This window comes from Harpia harpyja, chromosome 9 (assembly GCF_026419915.1).
Source record: "Harpia harpyja isolate bHarHar1 chromosome 9, bHarHar1 primary haplotype, whole genome shotgun sequence".
Lineage (NCBI taxonomy): Eukaryota > Metazoa > Chordata > Aves > Accipitriformes > Accipitridae > Harpia > Harpia harpyja.
Genome location: NC_068948.1, coordinates 4,714,815 through 4,741,537, shown reverse-complemented (window position 1 = coordinate 4,741,537; position 26,723 = coordinate 4,714,815). Strand labels below are relative to the sequence as shown.

Sequence of the window (26,723 nt, the reverse complement as noted above, 5' to 3'; positions counted from 1 at the left end):
AGTGTCTTTCATCTAAATGGCTTCCAAAGTGCTTCATATGTTGCTTCATGTACAGCTTACATCAACTTAATCCATTACGTTAATACAGCTATCTCTGTAGTGAAATACAGCAGCTATTTGTGCCCATATAGTAAAAGCTATGCACAGTTTTAAGAGGGAAAATACCTTCAAAATCTGTAGAAGAGATTAGGGAGAAAGTAATACCAAGTAACAATTTGCCCTGACCACAAAATTGGCAATTAAATTGCTCATATGGAGAGTTTGGTATAAACTGCAGTTGGTCAGGTCCTGTTTTTCAGCCTGCTGGGGGCCCCCCCATAGCAGGCCAGCACATTTGGTCGTTGTACCGAGATGAAAGGTGACTGAAGAACCATCAGTTTCGCTTTGCTCAATGCACAAATGTTGTGCTAAATATTTCCACCTAGTACTTCGCCTGCCTAGTTTGTGAAGTTTGATGAGCTCCAAGCGCCAGATAACTTGATTTATTCTTAGCTGGCAAACTGGGCTTTGTGTCCCACAAGAAATGTCCATTACTGACATTTATGAGATTCTCAGTCCCGATTGCTTGAGAATGCAGACCTTTGTGATGACTCCAAAAATTCGTTTGTCCTTGGAGATATTCCAGATGCAGAGGCATGGAAAAGACATTGTTTCCTTAACAAATAAATATTTGCCACTCAGGCGCACGCATGCTGAATGACAATGTGCAAAGTAAAAGATACAGACAAAGAGCAAGCAGATTACAAGAGATTTTATAAGCTTGTCTTCATATTTTCAAGAAAGCAGATAGACAAAATATGGTTGCAAAAGCAGTGGACTTCAGTGGAAGAGGACAAATACAATAATACAGTTTCCCTGGGGAATTTCTGAGACAGGTGTGTGAATTAATATATCCCATTATTTTTCATTGTTTATGATATACAGATGAGGAAACAAACACGTGATAGTAGCACAGAATACCTTCAACTGGAATATCGCCCTGATAAATGCAAACTGACATGCAGTTTTAATTTGTTTGTTCTTGACTGGGAATCACAGCATGCAGAATCTTAATGAGCCATGGGGTAGCGATCACCAACCCCAGACACGTTTATCTTGGATCGTGTTTGCTGCTTGCGGCAGCTCTTTAATTTGGGTATATTGGTACCCCACTCTGAGAGAGTTTTTCAGTGGCTTCGTAAAGGTATTAAGGTTATTACTGCATGCTCATGCTGTTGCTGGACAGTAGACATTCAGGTGATTCTGATGCAGTTAAGTTCATTTGTTGTTCTGTACTCTGAGAAGCCAGCAAATAAAATCTTACTTACTACAGAAGCTTTAAATAAGGCTGTCAGGTAAGAATCCAATTTTCATACAAGTTAGGTACCATTTCCACTTTTCTTTGAGGCTGAGATGGGGTTGCTGCCTGGATTCTCAGGTGATAACATTTTACAAAGTGATCTTTTCATGTATCTGCCCCACGGCAGAAATCTGATAAGATTGGGTTTTCTTGAGACTGTACAGAGCCATTTTGCTGTTCAGTGAGAGCTGTCACTGTAGTGTCCCACCAGTTCGCCACAGAGCTCAGTGTGGAGCAGGGTTTGGCTGTGTTACATTATATTGTGGCTCCGCCAGGAAACAGCTGCTACAATTAAGCTATGGTTCAATTTGTTTCCCCACTTGACTTTTCCCTTTAACTAGCCTTTGATGCAGGCCTAATTATTCTCAGTAGATACCTGCCATCTTGAATGTCCTATACTTGGTAAGACAAAATTCCTGCCAGCTTGGAACCCTAATTTTTCATTTTATCTTCTCAAGCTTTGCACATAGTTTGGAGCAGGCTTGCAAGATCCAGGGAAGGGAGGACTAGAGTTTGACTGCTGAACTGAGATTCTCTTTTCTGCTCAGAGCTACCCTGGGTGGTGTTACATAGGCTGTATTCTAACACAGCTATTGTGAATGTTGCTCATCTGCTTGCCATGCCTTTACTGACTCCTTTGTTTTAAGAAATATATCCACTCACAGGGACCTCCATGCCTAGTGGAACCGTCTTTGTGATCTCTCACAAGAATGTCCAGTGGTTGATATCTACTTCCCGTCAGTCCATCATGACAGCAAACATTGCTCACTCATTACATTTTTCAAGTCCGTTTGTGCTTCCTCACAAGCTACCCTCACACTCTTAGAGGAACTCTTCATCTACATCCATCACTATATTTCCTTGATGTCTTTCAGTTCCCCATTAAAAATCTCATTTGCCTACAAAAACCTGATGATTAAGCACAGAATGCTGGCTGCTGTTCACTCATTGTTTCCTTCTAAGTTGCTATCAGTCTGTTGTCTGTCTGTCTGTATTTTTTATAAGCTTTAGGGTGCAGAAAAAGGGGCATTAGGTCTTTTTTTCGCTATGTTTATAAAACTCTAAATATGACAGAATTACTAAAATTTCTAGGCTGTATGCATGATAAGCACAAAAAATGACAATATGGCATATCACTCCATGGAGCAAGTTAACCTTATGTATTTCAAATGCTCAGTAGTAGTAAATGAACATAGCTCCTTCCAGCCAAATGCAGCTCTGGGCCAGGGTATTTGTCTTCCAAGTTATTCTTTTTAATATGGGTCTAGATGATAGCAGTTTAAATAAAGTACTGAACTCATCTATTTTATTCTTAATTTATAGTGGTGCTTAGGGGATGTGCAGATATTTAAAAAGAGTAAAATCAATTAACTTGTGATCCAATTATTTATGTTAGCCACTATGGGGTTTTATTTTAGAGCACTGGATCAGACTCTCCCAGTTAAGCACCGTGCTTTGAGAATGCAAACCTTTCATTTTGAAATATGATTAATCTGTGGTTATCTTTTCTCTATTTCCAAATCTAATTCCTATTTTTGTCTTTTCATAGTTTTTAAATTCCTTTCTTTACTTTTGTTTTTGAAAGAGACCCAGTATAAATATAACAGATTTTTCCAAATACTAGGAAGTCTATTCTTTATATAAAGGTGGCTCGACAGGCAAAAGAGTTCACCTTCTAGATAATATATGTTATATTTTTCTGGGCCTCTCTATTTCACAGTAGGTGTTTGTCTTTTGCAATCACAAATCTGTGATTTATTATACTTTTCACATTATAAATTTAGAGTAGACCCATGTGACAACTTCTGTGATTTGATCATTCTGCTTTTTCATCCATCTTGAACAGATTTTAGTCCAATGTTCTAGACAGCTTCAAATACCCTCTGTGTTTATATGGTCATTTTTAAAATGCAGAAAATGCTAGGAGTGAGTGTACCACTATGCTTGGAATTATTTGGCTCAGCACAACCTTTGCCCGTAGACGTCATTTCCTTGATGTGCTGGTGTCAGAAACTCTGCAGTTTTATGCCCCCAGCAAGTCTGTGTGCCCCTTCTGCACTACTAACTCACTGCAGTCGAAGCTACTGAGAGCCCTTCCTAAATAAGGACAAAATAGGAACGCAGAAGAAAGCCAACCCTAGCTGAGATATCCTTGAATTAGATATCCTTAAACTGACATGCAATATTTTTTGAACTTGCTGGCACATCATGGCAACCTTTTCTATCATAGTCTGGCACTGGGGAGGGGAAGCATAATGAATTTATCTCACTGGCTTCACAATTATGTATCTGAATAAAATAGCCAGATCTTTACATATTTTACCCTAACAGGTCTTACTGTTCCCAAGGTGATCCAGGGAGTATTGAACACTTAATTGAATCAGACTAGTGGATTAAGGAAAAGATTTTTCAGAAGGATCAATATGAATTAGGAGCAGATGCCCAGTCAAATCTAAGGGTTAGATTCTTTAGGATTAGGTTCCTTGAAGTCTAGTCACCTTTTTACATGGCTAAATAGGAATTGTTTGGTACTGAAGACTTGTTGGAAAAATTCTGGCTCTTATGGTTCCGATGTCTCATTTCATACATGCTCAAGCTGAGACAAATGAAATAATACAAAAGTATCAATCAGGCTAATCACTTATTTTCAGTTGGAGTAAGAGATGTCCAAGTGTGCTTTCCAGTGACAGCATTTTGCTGAGCAGGAAGGAATACAATCTTGGTAATTATTCCTCTGTTATTTCGAAGATTCTTAATAGAGCTTTTCTTTTGATTGGTTTCAAAGCAAGCAAAAATATTGTTATATTATCGTTTAGAGTTAATTAAACTGCAAATGAGCTTAATGATCTGTCTGAAACAGAGCTCAATCGCAACCTGTTACATATTAACTATCAAAATCAAAAGAATCTTTAAATTCTTTGTTAAATATACCGAAGAAGATAGAAATAGCCAATCATTAATGTCATCCTTTTATAAAATCAGGTTTGAAGCTGGAAAGCTTGAACCAAATGCATTCACTCAAATTATACAGCTAAATTGAAAAAGGGGTTGGAAACATAACTCAAATCTATTGGATGAAATGGAAAAAAAGATACCTGAACACTGCAAAAGACATAGTTGTCTCCTCTGTATTTTACTATGAGGAAATCCATTTTACCTACTATTTGTCCAGATTGCGAAATCTATATATTAATAAAATGCCATCTTCTGGATTCAATATTCTCACAAAATCTTCTGTAGTGTTATAAGACAGAGCAAAAGACATTTAGTCTATTCAGGTCTTGAAGTCACTTGAGGGATTTTTGCCCTTGAGTGATATATTGTCACCAACAATGTAGCTTTTAAGCAGTGCACGTACGGCAAACACTATTTGTGTCATTAAAGTTTGTAATTTTGGACTTTTGAAGGCTTAATCCCTAGAAATGCTAAGATTTCCTAATGATCTATAATGGTACTGCTGATGTTCAGCACTTCTCAGGATTAGGTATGTTATCATTCTGGTTTATCCACCTATAAAGCAGGTATTATCTTATCACTCTTATATATGGTGCTTTTAGCACATCAGCCTCAAGTACTTGAAAGGTGAGGAGTATTATTAAGTCTGACCCTTACAAGCTTTTTCAATGGTTTGCTTAATGTTTTTCCTACATAAATAAGAATGATGTTATACACTGTTTGTCTGGATAGTAAATTAGAATTTTCTCATAGGGCTTGGCTAGCTGAATAGTACAGCAGTGCAATAAACTTCCAAGGTCATAAAAAATTCTTCCACTGAAAAAAGAAAGTAACACTGACTTTTAGTTATGCAGACAAAGTGGTAGCATGAGGTCCAATTATTTTTAAGTCTTTTAGAGCAACCCCTCCAAAAAATGGTATGGGAACACTTTTTGTGAAAGATGTTTTATGTATTGATGACAGTGTAGTGAAAAATTAATATGGGTGGGGTAATTTATGAAAATACTATTCTGAAATGCAAAAGTGGATTATTTGTAAATAACAGTACGTTGGAGGGCAAGAATGGGCTATACTAGTCAGCTTCCTCTTCTGCTTAGCTATGAGTATAGTTCCCTTTCTGATAGCATATGCACCTATGGAACACTACATGCATATTCTTTCAGGATTCACTTTTCCAGTAACACGAGATGAACTGTCGTCTTGTGATCAGAACCATCCAGAGCTTGATTCCTATCACATCACTGCTTATCTGCCATCTATTAAATGAGAGCAGCTGTAATGTGCTACCTTATATTTCATGAGTGAGAATGTATTATTTAGAGCCTATAACATTCAGTTTCAGTCAAGGATTACATCTTTCTCCTGTTGTGGTAAATAATTAATGTAGGCTTGGATATTGCAAGTGTGTGTGTGTGGTCATTAATTGAAAATAGTAACAATTTCCTCTACATTTTTTTTTCTAGTTTCAAGCCACAGTAAAGGAGGGAGTCACAGGTGTAATAGTAAACTTAACCGTTGGTGACCGAGATGACCCAGCAACCGGAGCATGGAGAGCTGTCTACACCATTATTAATGGAAATCCAGGGCAGAGTTTTGAAATCCATACCAATCCCCAGACTAACGAGGGAATGCTCTCTGTTGTCAAAGTAAGAACAATTTGCTGTTGTACTCTATTAGTACTGTAAGGTGCATCCACTGGATTTACTGCATAAAAGGTGGCACAGCAAGGATAAGTTACTCAAAAATATATAGTTGGCTACCAGCTCTTGTCCAAATAATATGCATAACCCCTTCTTCTGTCTCAGTAACCTTGCTTCTTTAGTCATAAGGACCTGCCTGTTGCTAACTACATTACCATTGTGTTTAAATAACAGCTAGTTTTGCAGAAAGCATCACAATTAATAGTGAGACTTTACAACAAAGTTTTGTTTGTGACTGAGGGTACGATTAGAATTCAAGGGCCCCATCTTGTTCTTGGTTAGAGAAAACAGATGCAAATACCAGGAAAGTAAGGGACGTGACTTCAGGCTGAACTGCAGAGGTGTCTTTGGTCCCACATTTCTAAAGTCTCATGAAAAAATTTATTGCCTGTCTTTGTATGAAGATAATCCTATATCTCACACTTTAAAAAAAAAAAAAAAAAAAAGAAAATAGCCCTGGTTTCTGCCTGTACCAGAATTTTCTCTGATTGACTTCAGAAGAGGCATTTTCAATTCTTAAGACAAATGGCATGTATTTCCATGGTGGTGCTTTTGATTTCAAGTAGGAGTTGAGAAATTAGCCTTATGTTACTTATCATAAGTAGCTATTAAGTATGACTGATTTTGTTAGCTAAATGCATGTTACATCATAAATAAGCATGTATATATGAGAATTAAATTATATGTATGAGCTATGGCAAAAAAGTATATGCTCTTGGATAGAGGGACATCTCCATCTTTCATTAACTCCATTATGTTCATTATCTTCAATGCATTTTATAACTACCATTGTGTCTAATGCTAAACTCTGACCAAGTATCAAACACAATGAATGCCGTTGTGCCTTTCTGGCTAATTCTATCTTCTGCAAGTCTGCAGTGGGGTACAAGGAAAAAGTGTTAGGTACTGTCTTTGCGCCTTGCACTCTGATTTTATGATATGTTTTACAGCCTTTAGACTATGAGATTTCAGCGTTTCACACGCTGCTGATCAAAGTAGAAAACGAAGACCCGTTGATTCCAGACATAGCCTACGGCCCCAGTTCCACGGCGACGGTTCAGATCACTGTTGAGGATGTGAATGAAGGCCCAGTTTTCCACCCAAACCCAATGACAGTGACAAAACAAGAAAACATCCCTATTGGCAGTGTTGTGTTAACAGTAAATGCCACTGATCCAGATACTCTGCAACATCAGACTATCAGGTGAGTGCAGTACCCTCTAATTTTCATCCATCAGAAAGTGAGCGTGTCTTTCGTGCCTGAGAATTTTCCTGCCAGTACAGAATTAAATTAGTCTGGGCTCTACATAATAAGAAGTGGCCATTTTCTTTTTCCTGCAATGAAGAGATTCAGTCTGATGAAGATAAAGAACTGCATTGGACAGTGGGCAGTAGTTTTCCAGGCTATGAAATTACTGCAGTAGAACAATCGACAAGCAATAGACATAGCTTTGCATAGTGTTTCAAAATTACTTTTAACCTGCTTGTTTATTCCTCTTCTTTCACGTAGAGCCAGAGAAAACGTGTAAAAATTGAAAATGTGTATAGAAATAATTTATCTGTTTTACATACAGTTTAAGTCAGTTTTGATCGTTTATAATGTCCCTTAGTGAAATAATGACCATACATCCACGTTCAAGGGGTGAGAAAATATTTCCCAGTGAAACACTGAAGCTACAGTAAGCTAAGACTTGGCCTTGCCTAGAGAGATGGAAGTAAATTATTATTCCTGCTCTATGATAGTATAATCCCACACACATGCCATGTCGCAAAGAGCAAACCTAGGTATTAAGTGGTGCCATCATCTTATATTTTGATCCACCTGATCTGGTGTTTTGGTTTTAGATGTGTTGAAAAATGAAAGATCAACCACTTTCTACTCTAATAGTAAATTGACTTTCCAGACAGCTTTTCTCAGCATTTGAGAATTGCAGGTTAGGCACTACAACTAAAATCTACATCTGTGTTTAATTTTTTGTTCTTACTTGTGAGTCTAATTTCCCATAGATACCAATGTATATAAAAGGGCATAAACAACTTTGTGAGAATGACTTCAAAGCTTTGCCTGAACGATGTGCGCTGTCAACCTATACCATAGACGTAGATTTCTTTACTATCACAGGTTTGTTTAGCAGTGATTGTGCTCTTTTTAAAGAAGGTTTGACATACGTACTGTTCTACAAAAAAAGCAAGCTACTGATCTTGAAGACATTCTCTTGTCAGTAACAAATGTTAGTAAGCATGCCATTGCAAAGGACCACACTGACAGCCTTGGATTCAAATGGTGAGAAGGTGAATTTAAGCAGGTGAGCTTGCTGATCTCCAAGGAAGGAGGAAAAAGGCAAGGCAGATAATTAAAAGTTCCAATTCTCTGCATCTCCTCAAAAATACCTAGTTAATGGAGTACAAATATTTCAGTTTTTCTCTATCAAAAATGCCTTTGAGTTCTGCCACTGAAATAACAGTTTATCTGAAGGATGATTCTTAGCATAGGTCATTCCCCTTGTTTTCTAAATGTATTTATTCACAGGATGCATTTTTATTCTGAATTTTTGGTTTTGCTCCAAAGTTTCCTTATTTCGTTCACTGTGGTCACACAAATTTGTGTCTATGGCTGGAAAACCTATGGAGTTTCTATTGCTTGTCAGATACAGCAACATGACCCTCAGCAGCATTATTCAGAACCTGGCTTGTGTAGGGAAAAGATATTTATTCCCTTTGGGATTGGGACTGAGTTTAAGAAACATAATTATTGAAGTTCTCCATAACTTTATGTATTTTCATGGAAGATAAGAAAAGTCATATTAATTAATGTAACAGTTGATTTTGTGATGCTAAAAGACAAAAGCCAAGAAAATAGAAGGATTTGGTTATCAAAACCAGCAACCCAGAAAATATTATCTGAATTTTTCCCCTTGACCTACTGATTTTGGTGAATTTTTCTTAACCATATTGACACGGAAATTATAGGACGTACCAATGAGTCACTGAAAACCATAAGTTAGCTTTAAGGTTTGTGTGTAACATAAACGCTTTTTGCAGTCCACCACATCTCACAGCTGGCTGCAAAGGAACTCTCAAATCTTGACTATAACTAGCTCATCATCTAAATAGAATTTTCCCAGAAGTTTTACCATATCTGTATGGCCAAAACCTGGAAGGTTTGTAGCTGAAAGCAAGATTTTTCTTTTCTTACCCTGCATGTGCAGAAAAGAAGAGCAGAAATAAGCTAGATTGGGTTGGGAATGAAGCATGATCATATACGGAAACTATGTAAAAGGCAGTGGCTGTGTAAGTTAGAAGAAAATAATGCAAAGGTAATGGAAGTCTGAGAAATGGTGGAATGATTCAAGAAAGGTTAATCTGACTACCTGTATGTCCTTTTGCTAAAATAACAGGGAAGTATAAAATAGCATTTTCAAAAGATGCTTTTAACACTGACAGGTATTATTGAAACATATAGCTACTAGCAGTGAAAAAGGAAGACTGGTATTATGAGAACAGCATCTGCAATTAAGGATAGTGTAAAATGGCATGTATAAAGACCAAAGCTACTCACTAGTCTGGGTCTGGCTGAAATGTTTTCTCATAAGTTCCTACAGGCAGGTGTGTATTTAGAGTTTGGGCCTAGGTCCAGGACTTTTATAGAGAATGCATACCAAACTACATGGTTCTCAGACTAAGCTGCTATAAATTATATTATCAGAGTCCTTACTCTGATTATACTGGTAAAATAAAGGCCAAACAGGCACAATACAGACTTTTAAGCAAGATACTACACTAAATATCAATGACCACAAGCAAGCAACGTTTTGTGTCTGCAAGAAGCAGTGAATGCCAGATTTGTATTGTGCGTGCTGTATGATCAATGTACATCACCCCCAACAAAGTATGTATCTGTTCAAAATGTGCAGACGGATACAAACAAAAGAACAACAGAGAATTAGTAATGTTACTTTCTTTTATTTTCAACCTATAACAACTGAGATATGTCTAACTGCAGGGATATTTTTAGATAGTTTTCTATATAAATCTTGTAGGAGGGGCTGATGATTATTTGTAATCAGGAAATTTAGTTACTCTACTAGATATAGCATCATAAATGCATTTCAAGAACCATGAATAGTGTATAGAAACCATTTGTGCCATTGTCCACATCTAGGCTGAATTTATTCTTTGAACATTACATATCTGAATCAGATTCAAATTACTTATCTCTTTGAAAAATGTGGCTTACTTTGTAAAAATTCCTGAAGACAGCTGTACTTTCGAAGCAATTTTCTTTCTTATTCTTCAGCTTGAAGTGTTTTTGCAGGCTGAGAATTTCATTTAAAAGCTCAAACAAGCTGGCAAAAATGTATTACACTGAAAAAAATATGACTCCAAGTGTTCGTGAGACTCAAAAGCACGTACCTTGAGCTCTAGCTATTTGTCTGCACACGATTAGCGGTGAACTTTCATGGTGTCAGCTCTTCTCTGATCTACCGCTGTTAACGTTTCAAAGAAACTCAAGGTAGAGGTAGAAACATCATCCTGGAAATAAGAACCGAATGCTCATATTGAGCAGCTAAATAATATGGTCATCAAGTTTAATCTTACTCTAAATTGTACCTGTTTAAAACTAGGTTAACACTGACTTTCACAACTATACCCAGATCTGTGATTTCTTATGAAAAGTCTGCAAAAAGTGTAGTGAGCTTTGGACTATGGCTGTTGTAGAAAGGAAGGAGCAGACAGAACCAGTGGTTTTTCCTGAACACGTACCTTTGGGTGTAAGATATTTGTTCGGCTGTGATCACTCCCAGAAAGAAAAGGAAGCTGTTCAAGTTGGATCCCGTTTCTTAGATTCATTAACCTATTTTTCTTTTTTTTAAAGTATTTAATTCCCTCTACACTTTCCAACTTTTTTAGAATTAAAAAATGAAAGAAATCCAGCAGGCCCCATTTTAATTATAACCCAACAATTTATTAATAGAACAGTAATGAAGTTTCTGAAATTTGATTTCTTAATCAGGGATCATTGTTATTTTTGTGCCAGATTTAAGAGTTTAATTTTGGGTGCTTCTTCCCAACCTCTGAAATTTTAATCAGAAGTTTCAAGTGTACATGTCAATGAGAAGTTAAAGGCCAAATTTAATAACATTTTCTACCTTGGGAAATTAAAAGAACCACCTCACTCTCTGAAATCCATTATTAACAGTAGATCTTAATTAAACACAGTTACGGTCCTCAATATTTGTCTGTGTGAAGAGATTGGTTTCAGTATTTTTCCCCTTTTTGAATTCAACAAGTCCAGGATATTCAATAGTTAGACTTTTAACTACGTGTAAATAAGTTGTTTACTGCAGTGTATTTGTAATTTTTAATTAAAGCAACATTGTTCTCTGGTTTCATGGCTTATCGTGGCAATATATTTTTATTACCTACTGTGCTCTTGGATTTTAAATTATTTATGTAAATATATTATTGCGGTATTTATTCGCAGTAAGCAATGTGACTCAATGCTTCAGAAATATCTTCACAAGAAAAGTTTATTACAGCTCTAAAGCATATCTAATTCATTAAGTAGAATTAAAATGCAGTATTTGAAGCTGGAGAACTTAGAACCCAAACTGCAGCGAGTTTCATGGGAATATGAAAGACTGCCAAAAATATCAGAAGCAATATACGTAAATAAGATGTATATTTGCGTGCGTGTGTCTGTGTGTGTGTAATTTTATTATCTGCACCTGAATCCAGCTGACCCCACATAGTGTAAGTGGCTTTTGGAGGCATAGGTATATTGTCTTAGTGGTGAAGTCTCAACTGTAGAAATTTGAAAGCCAATTTCTTGCTTGGAAGTTGGCATCCTTTTATTTGATTCTGGGCTCCTTATATCCCCGTATCATTAATTTAGTGGAATTACACAAATATGAAACCAGTAAATCTCCATTTGAGATCAATCATTTCAGATTAGAATAGCCTGTGATGGATCCAGCTACCCATCTGCCTGTTAACCCACAGTGTGGACATTCAACTGCTAGAGTACTGCCATCGTACTGGCTGTGTGTTTGACAGCTCTGCTAGTCTGGAAATGGGAGCAAAGTCATATTTATTATCATCATCATTTCCAAATAACAGCTACTGGTCTATCTGAAAGGTGGATAGACTCTGTTTCTCTTTACATAAAATGTGTTTTTCTATACTGCAAACTAAGTGTATCTATTAATGAGGATTCATCCTTGACCATCAGGCCACAGGGATGATAAGGCTGAACCTGACACTGAATTAAAAGCGATCATGTTTGTTTATTTGTCATTTTACCAAGAACCACTGGACAATGGACTGGCCGTTGACTCTGGGAATGGGAACTTTCCCTACTGGGCCACGTTTTGCTTTAGATTACATCATCATAACTTTAGGGTCAGTGCCTCTGGAGTTGGTGGAAGTCAGTGGAAATGTTCCAAACTCTTACTGGTGGCAACCATGATCTGCATACTCTTTGTCAAAAAAAGATGACTGCCTAAAATTCTGTAAAGTAGTGCTGCGATTACACTGAAGTGGGATTTATGGTTCAGTGAGTTTCTTCCAAATCTCAAATACTTGAGAAAACTAAGGAGAATTCACTGGAAAAAAGCAAGTTTACTTCTGTTACTTCTCTTTGCTGCCAGTCACCACCCTTACATGCTGTGAATATATAAGCCATGAATTGCAGAGACAATTCAAACAGCCTTTTTCGTGTCTCTTGCCAGGATTTTTTCAGAGATCCTGAACCCCCTCTGAACAAGGATAAGGCTTCAAATCACATTCCTCACAAACACTTAAGGAATCAATTTTGCATACTTTGTTGCAGATCAAGCCGTTTTAAAGCACTTTTGTTGCAGGTGGAGGTCAATAAACTTGCTTTTTGGGTTACACTACAATCACTTACAGAGGTATTGTATAATGAGAGGGACAGAAAGTCTTAAAGAGTGAATGCTTATGAAGTAACACACTTAGTCATTGTTAACTATGTCTCCTAGAGTCTGAAGTACTTGTCTTTGATTCCTAACAACAGGAGATTTGTTTTCCTTGTGCAGACAGAAGAATAGTTGTATTGTTATAAATGAATGGCTGAGCCATGCTCTCAGCATGCAGCGCCAGAGTTTTTCACTGTAAGTTACACCCAAGAGCATCTCAAGTTGGCTCTGCAGTTTTATTTACAGCCTGCCTGAACCCAGCCACTGGGAATTTGTAGCGCATCTCTAGATCTGAAGTTGCTGTATATTGGACAGTGCACATTGTTTTTCTTTTCCTTTCTGTCTTTTAAGTTAGGAGGAAAGCCAGGTAGAGAGGGAATCTGCTCGAAGCAAAAAGTTTTTCCTCTTCTCTTTCCTGCAAAATTTTGAAACACAGAAACTGAACTCCAGAGAGCTGAGTGTATTGGTGTATCCAGCAGGCAATGCCAGAAAAGGAGAGATTTAATCTCTTCTGAAAGAATGAACTTGGCCAATTCCCTCATGCTACACAACTACCACCTATAACTGGAGGTACTCACTAGTCAAACATTAGCTCAACAGTATTCTATACAACAGTCTTTTTAATGAAACTGTTTCTTGAATGTGTTAATACTGTCTGTGTACGTAATCACTGTGATATATATATATGTTACTATCATAATATTAACATCTGAAGGGAAAAATTAATGAAGAAATGCATTGTCTTTTTTTGGTTTTGGTCATTGTTTGACCAAACCAGCTTCCACTTTTTGTTCACTGAAGAAAGTAAACAAATCCCTCTTTCCCCATACAGCAAACTCTTTAGGCCTACAGCAAGACAGGAAAGAAGGAAAATTGTTTCTGGAGTGGTACTGTACCTCCTTTATTCTCCTCTCATACCCATGACCACACTGATGTAACTCTGGAAGCGTGATAATGGCTTAAGAGTAAAATCAGGCCCCATTTTTCGTGTTCAGAAGATGATTTGTAGCTGGCCAGCACTGTGCAGATATATCACTGAGTCTGAATTAACGTGGAGGAAGCAGCTGGTAAAAAAAAAGTCTCTGGTGGGAACTACTGAGATGAGACTGAAGAGAATAAATGACTGGAGTAAAATCCCAGTGCTGAGAGAATTAAAACATCTGCCAAATCTGGAAGCCAGGTCCTAAAAAAGCTGTGGACGGTATCTAACGCTGACCGTTCGGGAAAGCCACTTTCAACTCTGTCAGCCTCAATATCAGACCTATACTATTACAGGACCTTCTTTTCCTCAGAGTAGTGAACAGATGTTGCTAGTCTGCTTGCCCAAATCTGTTATTCAGTCCTGTTATTACTCATAGGCATTTCCTGGCTTGCTTAATTTACAGCCAACCTGTCAACACCTCCCTTTTAGCACCTCGAAGAGTCCCTAGGAGTCCTTGATTTCTCAGTTGCTTCTAGTGTTTTTCCTAATGGTGAACATCTTTAAGTTTCCCCCGTTGTTTCTTTTTGCCCTCTTCTTCTTGCCCTGATATTCTCTGTCTCTGTGTTGGGGCAGATGTTAGGCCTCTTGTCTCCTTGTCTGCTTTTGTATATCTTAATTTTTATTGCTTAAGGGCAATCCCATCTAAGTAGTTGGTGCTAAACTTTGCTATGCTGGCTTTTGCCTTTCAGGGAGGTGCGGGAACTCCCATACTTACTTTGTCTTATCTATGCTAACATCTTGTTTTACTGCTTGTTTTACTCCTAGCAGTTGCCAAGGTTTGGGGGAAAGATTAATGTACATAAGCAGGTAGCTGTAGCACCTATTTTTTCCTTATCGTCCCCTAGTAGAAAAGAAGATAGAGCAGAAAGCAAATTTTCACCCAGACAGAATGAGGCAGTTCTGCTGAAGAACAGTGTCTCTTTCCTGAGAAAAAAAGATTAATCCCTTTCTCTTTGATTAGTCTCTGAAATAGCAGAAGTGTCTGAATTAAATTATTAAAGGCTACCTGAAGCAGGGGTCCTAGGAATTCTCAATCCAGTGATTCACAGTTTTGCAGGGAACCCAGCTACCTGAAGCCAGACTTTATCACTCCTGACAATACTTGTCAGAAGATCATATTCCTAAAATTTTCCATCTGTTGGCACAAATCACACTTAACATGTTGATATTAAAGCTATAGATGATAGAACTGAGAATCTCTGTTTCCATGTAATCAAATAAGCCATAGAAACCAATTTTAACTTCCCTTGATATTACCTTAAGACTCCCAAATTCTTGATTAATAAGGATGAATGTAACATTTAAGGGGAGTTTAATTAGACCCTCCGTCTTTATCCTGCATAACAATATTATGCCACATTATGATTTCAACCATGTCAGCACCCAGAATGAAAGGCTGTGAACTGTGAAATTATAGGGCACATTTTTCATGTCACTGACTAAACAATATTGCAGATCTTCTTGAGAAATATAACAATAGGATATATCAGTCACAAGTTATGCTTGCAGTGGAAGTCACATCTTGACAATAACTCACTTTGTCATTACTGTTCTCTTCTAGTTTCAGAAAAGGCAGGATTTTGCCTCTGGAAGAAGTAAAGAGTATCTTGATTATAATAAGTTAGCGATCAAGTTTGAGGACACTGTGTGAGGAGGCAAGTTGACAGGGAAGGGGGTGGTATGAATTTCTGTTAATATTTTAAAGCCATTGAATTCTTGAGTCCCACTCAGCCAAGTTAGATTGCGTGTGCACATCTGTATGTAATTACAACTTTCAGCGGTGCTTTGACAGAAATTTATTTGGACTGGTAGTATGTAAGATTGTAGCTCCAGTGACCGGTGTTATGTTATTTGAATGCAAAAGCTGGAAAACCAAGCACTCAAACGTTTTCCAGGAAGACTGGTAATGCATCTAGGTCAGAATCCTCTCATCGAGGGGAAGTATATAATTAAGCCATTCTTGTTGTTCTTGTGGAGTTCAGCACTTACGTCTTTAAAGCAGGTATAGATCTCGGATGACACCAGAGCAGGTGTTGTCTGGCATTCATGTCCTGATTGGAAAAGGGAAATGCTGTAATTCTTTCATAGCTTTTTGCCCTGCTGTGAAGATATGAGGTGCTAATATTGTGGCTATATTTCATTAATTTGCCATTTCCTGAATAAGGACAGAATAAACCATGAACACGCTAAGTTCAGTGGCAAAATTCCCACTGAAACTGGGTGTAGGATTTCATCTCAGAGCAGAAGCTCTCCCAAATACACAGAACTTCTGTTGTATGTTTACAGCCACTGCTCAACCACAAGTCATTCCTAGTCTGTGCATTTCAAGGCATAAAGAAGCCCATCTTCTTTCAGACTCACAGACGGTTATTCTTAGAGTGGAATTTAAGTTCAGTGAAGAAATTGTCAGAAGGTTTAAGCACTCATTTTTACTAAATGGAGCTCTGCAATGTTACTATAATAGGAAAAAAGTCTTGTGGAGTTCAATTGGGATTTTTCTATTAACTTAGTAATAAGGATGCCAATTTCTGTAGAATAGTTTCTGAGTAAGAGTGAAATTATGCACTTTGTTAAGCAGCAGTAAGCCTGCAGATTCATTCTTGGTTCAAATGTGAATTGCTAGGGACTGACTTCTTCCTAATTTTATGACCATTATGCTCTAGGTAAATATGCCTACAGAGACATGCATGCCTACTCTACATATAGCTAGATAATTAGTATCCATGTGATCCCTTGGGGCAGCTCTATTGGGCAGTACTTAGCATAGCATTGCCTTGGAGATACTAACCTGTCTCACCCAGATTTCATTGAATAGTCCAAACCCTGGAGAATTTTTACACATTTACCTATTTTAATGGGCCTGTCAGAATAACTTTTCCTCTTTTTGCTTTCAAATGGGAAATTTCCAATAGAATTGTACCTGCCTAAGGCCCAACCTCTCTGGAGATTCAGCCCTGGGTCATTGGTAGCATTTTATACATAAAAAAACCAAATGCAGCCACAGAGTTTATCTGATAATGCTTCAGGGCTAAATGAAGAAATTTTTGTATTGGTAGGGCACAAGGTTTGCAGCTTCAAAATGAAGCACTCAAAAGTTGCTTCTGGCCCTGGAAGCTTCTAAAGTTATTAACTAGTGCTTAAAACACATTTAAGTAGAGAAAGAAAACAACACTGTCTCAGTTTTGCATATCTCCTTGTCAATTGTGTTAAGTTAGTTTGACTCATGGAAACTGTTACAGTGTTTAGGTTTTTAAGTACAAGGAAAAAAAAGAAGAAAAAGCCCATAATAGCTTTAATCATTGTGTAACTGTAATCCTTTGAACGAGTCCTTCTTTGTGCCGTTAGGTGAGATTTTCATTTCAGCTTCTGTCATTTCAGGAAAAAAACAGCAGATACTTTTAGTTTTCCATTTTTTGTCTGTCAGATTGAAACATTAAAATTCATCCCACAGCAATACTATGGACACGCATTGAAGGTGGCTGGCAAAACATTCAGATCCCTAATGACAAGGGAAAAGTGCGTGAGAAGTTTAACTCTTGGGCATCCAATCCAGGGTTAAATAGCATAGAATAACTAGGACATAATAGTTAATAAGAAGCTTAGGAGAAGATTAAATACCTTTGATTTACAGAGCACTATATATTGTGTGCACTGAATGCGATAGATATCAAGCGGGAAATAAAACTATATATGACCCAATAGTGGAAGACTGTTGGTAAAGTATTTGCCTCATTGGTGCCACACTGCAGTCAAGCAAGACCTAGATACAAAGTTTATCAGCAAGTGTCAGTATGGCAAATTAAGGTTAAACAAACAACTGTAATTCTTCCATTTCCTGTCTTTTCAGTACTTAATCTCATAACATCTAATAAAAGCTCTTTTTGTGTCATAAACGAATACTTATGTGGAGCTTTTTCCTCTAACTTCTTCACATTTTCCATCATTGGCCAGCAGATTTCTTAAATGACACACATTTGTCATGTTGCTTAATGTACATCTGAAAGGGGCTTGGCTATTAAGATGATGAACGTGATACAAAAGTTGTGCTGTATAGAGTAGATTTGTGGTAGGCAGTATATCAGAGCAAGCATTCAGATGCACACAGGATATGTACCCTAACAAAAAAAGATGCTTTCTAGCCTCCAAAGGAATATTACTGAGAAGTGTTCAGCACGGACTTGCCTTTCAGCAAATAAAGGATAATTTTCTCTGTAAAGAATATCCTTTAATTTTCTATCTCTTTGAAAAACACAGGGTTTTTTCATAGGTTGTATATTATATGTTAGGAATATATATGAAAGGGCCATTTTCTCAATCCTGCTATACCTTGTGACATGCTTTTCAGAATATCTAGCAGACTTTAATTTCCATCAGCATTCTCTATTAATATTTACATGTACAGGACCAGATTTGTTTTGCAGTAACATCAGTCAGACGAGGAATGTTACAATGAATATCCCCTGAGTGAATATAACTGAGTGTGGAATCTGACTTTTAATGTTTTTGTTCAACAAGTGAAAAGTAGTATTTCATTTTTCTAACATCCCTCGAAGGCACAGGCAGAGAGAGGGGAAGGGGGGTAGAAATTCAGCACAGCAACCTGTAACAAATGTAACAACCTAGACTTGATGACATTATAAATAAAACAACTAAGACATGGTTGTACACAATCTTGAAAAGTGATAAGGGCCAGACAAGTAAGAGGGAATTCCATGGGTTTTAAAGTGCATTTGGACAGCTTGAATGCCTGAGAATCTGATTCATAGAGATTGGGAAAGGTAAATCACAATTCCCTTTTCATTTGTCATGGTCACTAAAGATACTGAGTTAGGCAAACAAAAGAACCTGGCCTGAAATAAAGAAAAAGATGTGACATGATATCACACATAGGTCCAACATTTAGGACAGAAAGTGGTTGCATGTCTTTTGTATAGTTCAGTGTACTCAGTCAAATAAACCTCAGATAAGAGATTGCCTATTATTACAAAAAGAAAGAGAATTAATTAAGTTTTTTCTGTATGAACTGCACCCATGAAGTGCATAGTGTATTCAAAATCAGCTGGAAAAAATGAAAACTTAATTTGTGTTATTATTAGCCAGGAATAAATGTGCCTTTTTCTTCGTATTATCAGATTGGATTGTAGTGTGAATTTTTCTTGAATGTTACATACTCACGTTATCACACATGCCACTGAATATCTTACCTACCCTTTCCTTCTTTGTTATTGAATGCTAGAAGGTTGGCAAGTATTTTTACTCAGTGGGTGTTAATTCCTCTGGGCTACATAACTATACAAAAGCATCAAGACAGTCTATTTTGCTACTACGAATACAGCTATTTTTAAACAAAGCTAAACTAAAGAACTAAAAGGAAAAGCATCTTAATTGCTGCAATAATAATACCAGAGTGACATGTTTTATGGAATTAGTTGAGTTCTATTTCTATGGAAACAAGGTTAGTAATTTGTTGGCTCTTCACTGATTTATAAAACCCTATGATAATTTCCAGTTCTTCTGGATAAAGTCAGATTATTAATCAAACATTAGACAGCCTTGCATGTATTTTTCACATAGACATTGACACAAAATTAACATTGTCATGTTCATGTATTGTAATATGCAACTGAAAACATGATCTGATGCTGTGCAATGGTAAGGATATGGTTTTTACTAGGACATCAATTCAGTGCAAGTTTTTACATAAGTGCCTCTGATTTTTCAAAAGTACTGTCTGCACAGAGTAATTCTCTCATCTGTGTGAATAACTCGTAGAATTTCCTTGAGAAATCCTTCTTAGACAAATTTATTTGCATGCGCTTGTGTGTGGATAAAATATTTTTCATGAAGAAACACTAGAAATTTAGAGGAAATATAGGAAAATGTAGGGTACTAAAAAAAAGTTAATAAAAGTCTAACTCTTTTCTTTTAAAAAACCCACATCCTTATTTCCTGCTCTTGCACTGACCTTTAGAGAATTCAGCCTTCATAATAGGTGCTTAGTAGATTAAATAGGGAACAAGGAGTTAACTAACTTCTAACTCACTCATCGGTTGGCACCCAACTGTGACCAAAATCATTCCGATTTGATTCTCTTTCATTCTAAAATACGTTGATTAGGTTTGGAGCTTCAAATATCTCCTCCCTAGAGGTAGCGTTTGGGAAGTGCATATGAAGGGCTTGAGCCAGGATAAGCCTTTCATTCCCCAACTCCCCCTCCCAGTGTCATGCACCAGCAGGAACTTGAATTTCCAGCACACCGCTGTTGTTTCTACCGAGCTCCCTGCTTCAGGGATGCGGTGGCGTTAAGAACCGGCATCGATGCCGCGGTGGGTACAGGAGCCGGGTCAGTGAAACCGTCCGGCCTTGCTGATAAAGCTCTCCCCACAGGCACCCATCCCAGAGGTACAGAAACGCAAACGGAATGGGCAACGCGTGCACGTGTACGCTCGGGGCGGCGGAACGGGGATGAGCGGCCGGCCGGGGTTGATGGGAGCCCGCAGGCTGTGGCAGCGATGGCAGCACGTGGCTCTCTGGGGTGACAGGAGAGGCCGAGGGGTGATGCTGCAGACTGCTGCGGTTCGCACAGCTCTCCCTCTTGAACAAATCCTCTCTAAGAGATGTCAGTTATTAATTCAGTTGTTACCGCGAACTGGTAACATGAAATATACTTCTGGGGATGCGCTCCACGTTCGGCGAAGACTACAAATAATGGCTCAGGCAGTGCTCTAATGTGAGAAAAAACAAGATTCAAGCCAAGTTTTTTGCCTGGACAAGGTTCAGCTCAACTCCCAGGATCAGTGTTTTCCTTCTGTGAAATCTGGGTTCCAGCGTGGATCTTTGCCACTCAATATTATGCCTGTCAAATAAGTGAAAATACACTCTTATAATCATAGGATTAGCAACCGATATCTCACCAAAGTGAGCTTCTGGAGAGGGAAACCTGCCCCAGCTGCATATTTTATGCTAACTGTCACATACGTGCAGTTTAAACAGAGTTGGGGGGAAAGTGTTGCGTGCTCGATGGGGAAAGGAGAGGGAAGGAGCAGGAACGGGACTGCTTTTCCTGCCAGGCCCCTAACTGCAACCTGCCAAGAAACTCAGAGGCTTTTCGAAGTCAGCAGAACATTATTGCTCTCCCATCATCTCTTGTGTTACGGCGCTCACCTTAGAAATAGCTGAATCTTAGAAATAAGTCCTGTGTGAGTTCAGCCAACTCAGGAATGCCCCAGCTCTGTCAGCACAGGAAACTGCTTCGATTACTTTTCTGGCAGTATCAGCTTCTTCACAGATTTTCTTTCTGAATTGCTCCTTATTGCACGGTCAATTTATTGTGTGTTAAATTTTGTCCTTTCTTATGCTAGTCCCTTTTTTCTTTGTCTTCTGTTGCTAAGCTAAGAAAAAAGCTAGTGAAAACATTTATGGTGATTCATCACAGTAAATATACTTTTATGTTAATTTTTTTGGCTGAAATACCTGATATAGCCAGGGAAGCCCTAATTACTTTTTTTTTTTCTTGAAGAAAAATTTCATGGAATTAGGACCCAGGTCTCGAGTAACTTTGTTTGAAATATTCGGCCTTTATAATGAAACTTTTGTTACTTAGGAATAAGAAAATTGCCATATGATTGATGTGGTATCTTTTCTGTGAATCATTGGGTCTGTCCTTTACTGTAGTTACGTGTTATTCATAGCAGATACTTCACTTTCCTGTTTAAGGGATGAGTATTTCCTACTTTATCCAAGACGGAGACTCAGCCTCTTGTTCTTCATTGCTCGGAACCTTTCACTTTATCTTTTCTGACCTTGACTTGACATACTGAGTAGACTTTTCCTTCGTGGCATCTCTTTTACAACTTTAACTAATGTTGTCTGGTGATTTCAAGGTTGAGGTTTATGAGTCTGGAACTTATTTTCTAACAAAATGTCTGTCTGGTTAATATTTTTGCTTTTTGTGGCTGTAATCCAGATTTCTGTGGTAGAACAGATTTCACTGAGCTGCTACAATTTTCAAGGTCTCATTAACTTTTAAGTAACTGTCCATTCAGCAATGTTTATAGTCTCTTTCAACTCTGCTAACAATTCGTAAGATTCCTTTACTTGGAATTGCACTGTTTTGGCTAATACGTCCTTCCTGACTTCTGCTGTAGTTCTTCCCCCCGCCCCTTATTTTTTCCAGGTATTAATTAAAAAAAACCCCAAACCTATAGTTCATAAATACTGGGCACATTTTTCCCTAGTAAAAGTTGCAGTCTTTAAAAAAAAGAAAAACACTGACAAAAGCATCATCTTTCACCTTGAGGATCATAATTTAATCTTCTGCTAGAGGTAATTATTTTCTTTACTAGTGAGTATGACAAAAATACGTCACATTTTTTCCCTCTTTCAAATTCCGGTGTAGTTCTTCCACATGAATCAAGGGAGCATTTCGGTTTTAATTCATATGAAATTCATAGTTTCAGCATTCTTTTCTAGCGTTTTCACTAGCAGCAAAGAGGTAAAAATTGCTACATGTAGTAAGGGATAACATAGAGGAAAGTCATGCTATTAATAATTTGGAATGCCTTCAGGATAGCTGGAAGCTGTGGTCCCAGAGATCCCACACGTGTATGTTCAGATTTAGACACCATTCTTTCCATTGGTATCATTTGAGAACATTCTTCGCTTCCCCATGAACATCGGTAATTAATGGGAAAATTGTGCATGTTTAGTATCAAAGAAAGTCATTCTGCTAAATCTGCAGGAACCAATTCAAAAAATGTCCTCCTTGGTATTTCTTGCTCCTCTGGCAAGAGGAGGAATGGCCTATGATACTTCTAGACTTTCTTCTTAATTATTTTCAGAGTGACAAGGAGTTAATTCCTCATCTCTGGGATAACATAGTCCCAGTGTCTTCTAGATTTATACTGCACTGTAATTCTTTGAAAAGTTTTGATGATAAAAAGGCAACAAAAGAGGCAAATGAGTGTGAAGGAAACAGATAAAGTAGTGCACCGGGGATGCCTGCTGCACTAACCTCTGCTTTGAAAGGCATCAATATTGCAAAGGCCTTAGATTGGCACAGGACATAAACTGCTGAAATGATTATTCAGCATGTTCACCAGTTTGTTACAGTTTCCTTTTGGAAATTAATTTGCAGAAACATTAATTCCCTTCCTTCCTTCTGAGGCGAGTCCCAAAGTTAATAGATGTTAATAGGGGCCAGGACTGGATCGCATGACGACGTTTGTACCGCGCAGGCTCAGGTCGCAAACCTGCGCTGGAGCCGAGACTCGAGACTCGCAGCTCCCCTGCCCTGCCTTTTTGGGGGAGTGCTTCCACGTGAGGGGTTGTCTTTGTGATTTTAGTATTAACCAGGGCAAAACTGGGGTTTTATGGCAGCTGGCAGAAGTAATCCCTGGCTGAGATCAGCCGGTTCCTGGCAGTAGGATCCGCAGTCCAACAGGATTTGTATTGATCCGGAGAGACTAAGGCTTCACAGTAGTGAGCTACTTCTCACCTCTTTTTTGCCCATCCCTTAGAAAAAAAGAAACTCGCACTGAATCTGTAGAAATGTGTTCTTTCGTGGCTGTGTTCAACAGTGACATTTTAGTAGTGAATCTGCTGGGCTCTTATAAAAAATTTCCTATCTTTTCAAGAGCTACCAGGACCCCTGCTTGAAAGAGAAAGCAGCAAAGGGATTTGCAGGGGGAGAAGCTGCTTTTGCTGGAAGCACAGTTGCAAAGAACTGGCATGTGCAGAAACTTGATAGAGTTTTACTGCCAAAACCTTCTCTAGGTAGCTTATAAAAGAACCTCCAGCTCATCTCACCTTGATTAGCTTTTGAGGCACAATTGCTACAATGAAAAAACTTTTACTGATTTGCATGTGTCGACAATTATTCTAACAGTAACAACCTGATTATACTAGTGTGTTAGTCCCAGATATGGTGTATTATTCCCTAGCTTTAGGAATAATTCAGATAGTTATAGCCTCTGGGTTCATTTAACCATAGCCCAAATCACTTCTGATTAAAAAATACATAAATGAGTTTGTGCATATTTTTTTTTTGTTACACCTCAGCTTCTAGAATGTTTTTGCCTTGAAGGAAAAAAAAAAAAGAAAATTAGATCTTGGTACACAGAAATGTTTGAAAGACTGTACAATAATACCAAAAAATATTTTCCTTTTCATAACATTTTATTTAACTGCCTCATTATTACAATTTTAGTATTTTCATTTGATTAATTGCTGCAGGTTTTGTGTTTGGCTTTTTAATTATTCTAGTTGCAATGATTCTCCTCTTACTTTCTTCGTGTTTACCAAGGGTTTTACTCCTATTGTTTCTCCACACAAATAACTAATTTGTCAACCATTTTCTCATCTGATATTTTCCAGTGGCAGGGGACTAGAAATAGAATTTCATCTAATTTTTCTTTCTGTTTTGATCATATCATTGTAGATAGAGAATTGCGATGAAAGCCAACCTGCTAAATCACTGATGTGACAAGCAAAATAAAGCTGAAAAGATGAATCTTTTTGTTCAGATGGTGAGGTGGGGTGCATAATTTCAAAAGTGCCCTGCAGATGGAAACAGAAGCAAATACCGTCTGTAGTGTTGCCGCAGCCCTGCAAACTCAGGGCTTCAGGGCACGGGAACCACTTCCAGTACTAAAATCTAGGAGATTAGAGCCCCAGCCTGAAAAATGCTTGGTCACTAGCGGCTGAGCAAAGGAGCTCTTTGCCTTCTAAGTCTGATGCAGAATAGCACCAACATTTCTTTTTATAACACTGCCCCTAATTTCCGCTGTGCTCCCTCTGATGCAGTGAGTAGCAGGAGACACCGTTGGGTATATATCGATCTGTCTTTAGCGGTAAGGATGAGCAGCTGAAGCGCTCTCGTTTGACCTTTTATGCTGGCCCACATGCTCCAATTTGCCTGTATTGGCAAAGCTTCATTTTTACTTGAATGAGACAAAAAACATTTCTGTGAGAGGTATGCTACTTAATTCTGCCTGCTGGGTCTGCGCTTGGCTCTGAGTGAAGCCAAGAGAAAATTCCACAAATAGAGATATCTCAGCATTATAATCTCCTCCCACCCATATAAAACAATATTTACATTGCAACCAGGTTAACTGCAAAACAGATTGAAGTCAGCAAGTTTTTTGTTCTTTTTGTTTGTTTGGTTTGGGTTTAAGTAAAAACGTTCCTGCCAAGATTCATTGCTTGTAGGTAATATACTTTAGGGGGAGGGGGATTTAATTTTTATTTTTTCTAGCTGAATTTTTTTTTCATTATAATTTTAAATTGGAATTTTACTTTTGTAAATTGGAAATAGAATGTTACAGTGTTTCTAAGTATAATGGCATATTGGTATAGACCAAGTAGTGTCTAGAGTTTCCATTTTATTATTTTGTCTGCCTTTTTAAATATGTTGTATCAAAAAAAGTACACTTTCAATCGTAAAAAGAAAAAAAGCTGAAATATTTTTGAAAAATCTGGTTTACATTTTCAGCAGATTTTCCTGTGACTTATTGATATAAAACAGATACTGACCAGGAAAGGCTGTAGCAGAGACAAGTTGTCCTCCAAAGGATTGGGCAGGCTCCTTTTCTTGCCGTAAATATCTATATATTACTCATAAACTGAAAGTGTGGCTGAAAGAAGGCGGCTCAAATGGAAGCTTGTTCTAGAGAATATTCTGTGTTTATACAGCACAGAGGAGTTCTAGTAAAAATTGCTGAGCTTCTTCAGTCGTATGCTCAGCCCTGTTGTACCACAGCATTCCTGCTCTGATCTCTATAAGTACACATTTCTTTAGAACAAGCTGGAATTAGTTTTTCTTGAGACCAAATCAATGGAAAACTGATATTAACAACAAATGTCTGACCAAAACATGAATGTGTATAAACCTTAAGCCTTAAAAAGCAACGTATATCAGTCTTGTGCAGCTCCACTGAATTTAGTAGTGTATATATCCTGTCCACTGTCCATCCTAACAGATACGCGTTCACTTGGGAGGGGATTTTTACATTATTTCACGTGCCAGATTGGCATTAAAGCCAGAGAAGTATGATGCCTATTCAGATAGGGTTAGAATAAAGTATGTGCATGCTTATGTTCGTACATAAACTCCTAGAAGCTTGAGAGACGCTTCAGAATCACCCAGGAAAAAAAACCCCAACCTGCTGCAGTGAGTTACTACAAAGATTGTCATGCCCAACCTGCAGAGCTAAGCTATGCACTAGTGCGTAGCTGATGAATTCACCCTGGAATATGTCCAGTTTATCAAAAAGAAACATGAATTTTCAGTGACCAAAAATGCACAGAGTGACTTGTGGCAGAACACTGATGGGGATTTTAATTTATTTTTTTAAATTGTACTCTAAGTTGACATTTCCAGCCTGTGAAAATACAGACAGTCTGCAAGCCCGTAAATCTGTTCCATGAAGCTGAAAAATGGCTATTGCATAAATCCTCTATCTTCAGTAAGTTTAAAAATGCATCTGACCTAATACCTTTCTCAATAATGTCACCAGAAAATGTGATTTATTTCAGGTTTTAGATTTTGTTAATGGTATGTTTATTCCGACTAATAGTAGTATATTTCAGTTAAATTTCCTTTATGTATTTTAAATTCTTTTATTTTAAAGAATCTAGCCAAAGTAATTTGAGCATGTCCAAATCTCTGCAGGATAGCACTGCAGGAGATATTTTATAGCCTACTGCACATTTAGCATATAGCCACACTTTTAGTAACGGCATTTCAATCCAAATTCAAACCCATGCATTTTGTATGATCATATATTTAACGGGAGAAGATGGCTAACTAC

The 26,723-nt window shown here is 37.8% G+C and overlaps 1 protein-coding gene across 3 annotated transcripts in view; it reads left to right on the top strand.

The window, feature by feature from the left end:
* Positions 1-26,723, top strand: part of CDH13 (cadherin 13) — a 541,021-nt gene that overhangs the window by 447,424 nt on the left and 66,874 nt on the right. For all 3 annotated transcript variants that reach the window (XM_052797009.1, XM_052797007.1, XM_052797006.1), the window contains exons 9-10: positions 5,758-5,940; positions 6,945-7,198. In XM_052797009.1, the coding sequence (XP_052652969.1) occupies positions 5,758-5,940; positions 6,945-7,198 (437 nt within the window). The remainder of the gene's footprint in view (positions 1-5,757; positions 5,941-6,944; positions 7,199-26,723) is intronic.